The sequence below is a fragment of the Balaenoptera acutorostrata genome, chromosome 15 (assembly GCF_949987535.1).
Source record: "Balaenoptera acutorostrata chromosome 15, mBalAcu1.1, whole genome shotgun sequence".
Lineage (NCBI taxonomy): Eukaryota > Metazoa > Chordata > Mammalia > Artiodactyla > Balaenopteridae > Balaenoptera > Balaenoptera acutorostrata.
The window spans coordinates 42,418,571-42,426,164 of NC_080078.1; the positions used below are offsets into that span (position 1 = coordinate 42,418,571).

At 37.1% G+C, this 7,594-nt stretch overlaps 1 protein-coding gene across 3 annotated transcripts in view; it reads left to right on the forward strand.

Annotated features, from left to right (window-relative positions):
• NAA20 (N-alpha-acetyltransferase 20, NatB catalytic subunit) overlaps positions 1–5,541 on the forward strand; it is a 28,100-nt gene extending 22,559 nt beyond the window's left edge. For 2 of the 3 annotated variants that reach the window (XM_007191890.2, XM_028168962.2), the window contains 2 exons: positions 4,400–4,545; positions 5,012–5,541. In XM_007191890.2, coding sequence (XP_007191952.1) covers positions 4,400–4,545; positions 5,012–5,097 — 232 coding nt within the window. In that variant the 3' untranslated portion in view covers positions 5,098–5,541. The remainder of the gene's footprint in view (positions 1–4,399; positions 4,546–5,011) is intronic. The other variant, XM_007191891.2, reaches the window with a different exon arrangement.
• The last annotated feature ends 2,053 nt before the right edge of the window (positions 5,542–7,594 follow it).

Sequence of the window (7,594 nt, forward strand, 5' to 3'; positions counted from 1 at the left end):
ATTGGCAAGCAGATTCTCAACCACTGCGCCACCAGGGAAGCTGGTCCTGGGTTTTTTAATCACAGGAACTGCCAAAAGCCTGGCTTCGTAAAGATACTATGTCAGTCACCAAAAGGAATATAATGTGATATGATGTGTATTTGTGAACTATATAAAGCTAGTAGTTTGCCAGTGTCCAACATGTAAGGTTTGCCTATGTTTTCCCCAAACATTTGAAATATGCACCTCCATGAGTTTGAGAACTGCAAACATTGTGGCTTTTTTCAGACCTGTTTTATGTATCAAACAAACACTATGTGTTACTTTTATTAAATCCATTAAAGTGGAACGTTAAGGAAGTAACCATGGCCTGAAAACACTGAGCCAAGTCAAGGGCAAGAGGAACCTGAGCTCATTCTTAATTTAGCTGAAAAAGTCTAGTCCTTAAGAACTTAAAAAATTCTTCCTAGAGTGAACACAGAAGAGGAGAAAATCTTTAGCAAGATTGTAGTTTACACACATTGGTTAATGGCATATCTTGTTGAAAACAAGTATTTGGCATTATCATGTATAGTTGACAGGGAGTTAGGAACTGTGTTCTTCTAATTGCACATCAGATTTAATGTATTTATAGGATAGACCATCTCTTAGAGTAGAAAACCACTATGCTCCCTTCCCTTGCAGTTTCTAAACTTTCATTACTTTACAGTAGTTGCTAAGATTTAAGTGACCTATATTTGTATAGGGGTGTGTGTGTGTGTGTATACGTATATACACACATACATATATACATGTATTTTTAATGTACAGATTAAATGTGTACACTAAAAATAGAAACAGTATATAATATCCAAAGAGAAAAATAGAATAATAAAAATCAATTCAAAAGACGAAAAAAGTTAAAGTAGCAAAACAAATAAAAAGCATGAATAAGGTGGTAGCAATGAATCCAAATATAATTGATAAATACAACAGTAAATGTTAATGGACTAATGACTCCAGTTAAAAGACAAAGACATTATGCCAAGTGAAGTAGGCCAGTCACAGGAAGACACCTAAAGTAGTTAAATTCATGAAGAGTGAAATGGTGGTGGCTGGGGAAGGGGGAAATGGGAAGTTACTAAAGTTTCAGTTCAGCAAGAAGAATAAGCTCTAGAGTTTGATGTATAACATTGTATACCTACACTCAAAGATCGTTTACATTTAAAATTTATTGAAAGGGTAGATCTCATGTTAAGTATTCTTAGGACAGTAACATTAAAAAATGATAGACTGTCAGAACTGTATTCTATTTACAGGAAATACGTATAAAGTTAAAGATACTGAAAGATCGAAAGTAATTTTTAAAATTATCATGCAAATTCTAACCACATGAGGGTGTGCTTAAATTAACAACAGTCACATTATAGTTCAATAATTATGAGAATAAAAAAGGGTCTGCATACTGATAAGAGTTAATCAGGGAGATGTAATAATTAAAAATTTTATGTACCCAGTGACAAATTCAAAGTAAAAATGCAACAACTGACAAAACTACAAGAATAGACAAATCATCATAATTAGAGATGCGAACATGCCTCTTCCTAATTGTCAGGACAATCAGAAATTGATTAAGGGTACAGAACAGGGGTCAACAAACTTTTTCTGGGACAGACAGTAAACGTTAAGGCTTCACAGGCCACCTCCAGTCTCTATTGCTTTCATATATGTATTTTAACAACCCTTCAAAATTGTAAAAAACCATTCTTAGCTTGAGAGCAGCATTAAGAATAGGTTGCAAGCTGACCCCTGCCTTAACTAATTTCAGTCAGTAGCCAGAATCTTTCCACAAAGAAAGCTATGGCTTCTGTGGCAAATTTCACCGACAATTTAAGAAATAATGACACTAAGTTTACTTTTACACACAAAAAGGGAACAATCACAAAACCTGACAAGAGACATGAGGAAGGAAAATCTCATGACAGATGCAAAGTCCCAGAAAATTCTTAGCAAAATGGATTCAGCAATTCATGAAAAGGATGACATATCAGGGGAAGTTTGTTTTAATATTAGAATGTATTCTACCAGTTAATAGGCTGAAGAAGACTTTTTTATCTCAGTAAATGTAGAAAACGCTTTGATACAATCCAGTGTTCACCCCTGATAAAAACTGTTGTTAGCAATAGAAAGGGAAAACTTACTTACTTAACCTGAAAAAAGAGTATTTACTGAAAACCTGTAGTAGAGATGAGTGGTGATGCAGTGAATGCTTTCCAGGACAGGACAGGATGCCTAAAGTCGGCTTCTCTTCAGTAATTTACTGGGAATCCTCTACCATACAGTGAAGCAAGAAAAATAAAAGTTAGGATTGAGAAGAAACAAAACCGTTATTTTGGATAGATAAGATAGTACAAATAGAAAACCTACAGGAAGGAATCTACAAATGCTTAGAATTTTAATAAAAGTTAAGCTAAGTTGTTGTTGGATAGAAAGTTTTAGTATAAATTAAATTGCTTTTCTACACAAACAGTAACATTTAGAAGAGGATGTGATTTGCATTGGCATCAGTATATTAAGCCCTTAGGAGAAATCTAACAAAAGCTGTGCAAGACCTCTCTCAAGTTTATACAACTTTACCCAGAGACAGTACAGATGACCTACCTAAGTGGAGGGAGGAACTGCCTCTGCAGCATAGTTACCCGTCTCTACAGTAGACAGCTAACTGATCCACAGAGTCAGTGTAACTGCAGCCCAAATGTCAAGTCTTTTCTGTGCGACTTGTTGATTCTGAAACTTAAGAGGGAATGGAAGGAGCCAAAAAGAGGTAAGACACTCTTGAACAACAAAAGAGTGAGTGGAGTAATTGTCTAGGCTAGTGGAACAGAATTTGAGATGCAGACTCAGGAACACATGGATTTAGACACACCTTGGAGGAGGCAACTGCAGATCCGTGGTGGGAAAGGATACACTTTCCAATAAACGTGGTGGGACCACTGGATATCCATGTGGGAAAAGATTTTCCCCACATTAGTACCTTATACACAGATCAATTCCATATTTATTAAAAACCTATATGTGAAGAGCAAAACTAAAAAGCCCTTAGGAGCACCTTCAAAGGAGAGTGTCTCCATGACCTCAGGGTAGAAAAGAACTTCTCAAGCCCTAAAAAGTGCTAACTGTAAAATGAAGGTTCATATATTCAACTTCACTACAGTGTGGTAACTTTGTTCATCAAAAGATACATAAGGATAATGACATGTCACAAATTGGAAAAAGATTTGCAAATTGGGGAAAAGACTTGCACCATCCTTTACACAAGGTTGAATATCCAGAATACAGAGAGAACTACAGGTGGGGGAGAAAAATAAAAAATGTGTGAAAGACCAATAAAGACCATACAGAATGAGAAATCTAAATGGTTGGCACAAATATAATCAGCCTTGTTAGTAATCAGAAATGCCAGCTGAAATTGCCCTGAGATGCCACTGTATCATAAGACTTTCGAAAATAAAAATGTCAGCTGCTCCAAGCCACCCCTGTGGGGTGGAGTCTACCCGCTCCTGTGGGAGTGTCAGGTGGCACATGTGGGCTGGGAGACAGGCATTATCTGATAAAGTTGAAGGTGTCCCTGTGAGCCAGCAGTGACACTCCTAACTGCAGACCTTAGATATCGTACCATGAGACCCACAACAAAAATACTCATAGCAGCATAGTTGATAATGTATAGGACCACAGACATCTCATAGTGTGTCCATACAGGGACACACTAAACACAGGGAGGATGGACAAGCTCCAGCTGCCCCGGGGCTGACTCAGTACCGACTGAGAGGTGAGTCACTAAAGAGTAGATGAAGTATGACTCCATTCAGGTGACGTTCACAAACAGGAGAAATTAAACCAGAACAGGTGGTAAGTCTACTGCATAAAGCAAGGCGCTGATGATCACACGAGTCAGGACATGGAGACCTGGGTAAGAAAGGGGCTGTCACTGACCAGAGGGACCCAAGGGCTTCAGAGCTGTGACCAGTGTCCTGTAGTTATACAAGGCCACATTGATGCTTTCTTCAAAACCTTTAATTTGTGCATATGGGTGAAACTATTGTATGACTAATTGGTAAAATGAACATATCAATTACTATAATATCAAATACACAGTAATTTTTTAAAGCCAGGTAACAGAATTGTGGTAAAAAAAAAACAACTTTCTTTAAAGTTTATCTTTTAAGAAAACCTGTAGGTTTTGAAATGTTACAGAAACGAAGTTATCTTTTTGTACTGCAAAATAATTGCTATAAATCCTCAGCAGTAAGAATTGCTAACATGATGTAATCAGCTGCAGGGTTCCATAGTACCATCCTATGAATAGTCGTCAAAGTAGTTTTAAAAATTATGTATTATTTTCAAGGATTTCTCCTATTCTTTTTTTTTTTTTTAATTACAGAAAGGGTGGATTTTTTGTTGATCTCTTTGTAAGAGTGTCTAACCAAGTTGCAGTCAACATGTACAAGCAGTTAGGCTACAGTGTGTACAGGACGGTCATAGAGTACTATTCGGCCAGCAACGGGGAGCCCGACGAGGATGCTTACGGTGAGCTCCCTTCTGGGGTGGTGTCCCCGAGAGGAAGCCGAATGTCTGCATTCATCCTGCAGACTGAAATCCTCAGCTATTTTAATACACTTAAGAGAATCATATTTAAAATTTGAGCTATAATATTTAAATCTGCTTTAACCTGCCCTTATGAACCTACCACTGATTAACTTACATTAGCTAACCACTGGTTAATTACTATCAATTATTGTTTTACTGGTACAGACACATTATTTTACTAAGGTTCTGTCAAAAGAACATTTGTAGGAAGAGCTGGATCCCAGCTGGGGTTTGGTGTACTCGCGATTGAGAGTCTCACTTATAAATACATTTCTCTTAGAATATGATAGAAGTAGGGGTAGGGGACAAAACCTCTTATAGTTTTTTTTTTTAACCTATACACTTTAAATTTGATATAAAATATTCTGATATTTGGGTACTTACATTAAACTTTGCTTCCTAACAGATATGAGGAAAGCACTTTCCAGGGACACTGAGAAGAAATCCATCATACCATTACCTCATCCTGTGAGGCCGGAAGACATTGAATAACCATGAGCAGTGGTTCTTAGGCTGATGATGCTCCAGATATTTTATGGAAAATATTATTTTCATTAGATGATCCTGGAGCTCTATTAGGAGAAAAGGGAATCGTTTAGATCTTAAAGACTTCAAGAAAAAAACAGGTTATAAACTTATTTTAAGTCTTGTTTCCTGTTAGCAATATCATACCTTCTAAAGCTGTCCACTGTAATAAAATTCAGCCAAAAAAGGCAGCTAGGTCAAAAGGAAACATTCCACTGTTATGGTTCATAATGTAATATTCATGGTATGCTGGGGAAAAAGCTTGCTCCAATCTCCTCCTAAATTCTGTGCCTGAGAACCACTGCGGCATATATATTTTTTATTTTGTATTGAACTGTTAATTGAAGCTTTAAAAAGCATATATGAAAAGTGTAAATCTAAGATGTATAATAAAATGCACTGTTGACTCTATGAGTATTTTCTGAAAGTTTGTTGGTCATTTATAAACCTCAGGTTATCAGGATTGGAGAAGGTCATCATTTAGGGTATATGTTGTTTCCCTTACATTTTTCATTTATATACAAAGCATTGTTTAAATGCTTACTTGGACAGTCCCTGCCCAGCACACTTAAGCGTCCTTCTTATTGCAAAGTTCTTCCCAGATACTTGTTTCCATACTGCCGGTCTCAGGTCATTTCTTTGTCTAGTCTCACAGTGCTTTGCTTAAATCCTGCCTTTCAAAATACAAAAAGATGCTAAAATAAAGGGGAAAAAGAACCTAATTCCCAAAGAAAGGCCATGTAATTAGATCACAGGCTAACCACATATTTTCTTGTGTAGTTTTCATCGCATGCAATATCTGAAAATATCCAGTGAGTAAAAGTAGCTAAAGAAAACGAAATAAATCACAGAAATGATTTTTAAATCCTATTACTTTTGAAAAGACTTATTTTGGTGGAGTTGAGGGTGAGAGAGAAGGGAGGTTCTCCCAGGAGAGTAATTTTTTCTTTCATGCATTTCACACTGGCACGTTACCTGCCCGAAAGTGGCCTTAGGAGTTTACATGAGAACTTGACTATTTTTTTTCCTTACACACACATGCGACACAAACAGAACATGATCATGATTAGTCACTTAGAGTAGCATGTGGCCTGTTCTCATTTCACCCCATGGCCCTGTGCACTTAGCCAACTCAGAGCACAGTGCCCCTCTTCGCTGACTGGACAGACCCTGGAACTCAACAGTCAGAGCCTATGATCCCAGCAGCCGACACTGGTCAGGTGACTGAAGCAGCGAGGCTAAGAGTAGGTTGCTTTCACCTGCTAGTCCTGTTTCCTTCTGCCCCCAAACGATTTTCAAGATACAATTTAACACTATATTGATTAGCTTTTATTCCCTTGGGTGAATAATACACTTGAAAATGTAATAATAAATTTGCAAACAATAAATTTGCTAATTGGCCTTATAGGTGAAAAAACACAAAGAGATGGTTCTAGTCAAACAGCTTGCGCAGTGAACAAAAAAAAATAGGCTTGAGAAATATAGGCTGGATTAAAGGAAACAACCTCTCAGATGAGTTAAATTAAGGCAAGTATTTTTTGCCTGAGAATATAAGCATATCAGCCAGCACATTATCATCTTGTGCTGCTTTGTTTCATGACTTAGCATATAGTTACCTCAGCTGTTTTTCACGTTCTAAATCGAGGCTAAGTTGAACGTGTCAGGTTTTACAGGTAGACAGTCTACTGCAGCACGCTGGGCAACATTTATTGGTGTTCTAGGTAGAGATGATTCCCTTGTCCATTAAGTTTGGGAAACACAGCCAGCATTGCACCTGGGGATTCATAATGTATAGGAGTGTTGTCAAGGGCCCTGAGAAGCCTAACGATAAAGAGATTTGTCAACAAGGCTTCCCAAACTCACTGGAGCATGGGACATTGTTTTTCACAGCTCTTAACATTACTATTCTTTAAACAAGCCACTGCAGAGCTCAACCAGTTTGGGAGACTGATTACAGCATAAGTGAAATTCAACTAAAATGGTTTTGGTAAAAGACCTTGTTCAGAAATACAGTAACTAAATTATTTTCTAACTCGTGTTTTCAAAAACACTTAGTATAAATGGCCATTAAGAAGGTACAGCTATTTAGAAGTTAATCTAAGCACATTCAATTCCACAAGAAATGAACATATTTAAGAAAGTGGCCAGGAATGAACATTTTATTGAGCACTTACTCTGTGCCAGGAATACTCCCTTTCTAATTTAATCTTCAAAATGAGCTGGCAAAAGCCCATTTTATGAGTGAAGAAACTGAAAATAAAGGTTAAGTTATGTATCACCAAGTGGCAGAGCTGGGAATGGAACTCAAGTCAGTGTGACTCTTAAGATGTAAATAAGTTACAGGATTCAGATGAATGCATAAAACATCTTTAGGAAGAAGGCAAGCATGAGAAAACTTCACCTGAAAAGTTACTGTGAAATGTAACTGAGAACTTCTAAAAAAAGACTCTTCCAAAATTTTGCA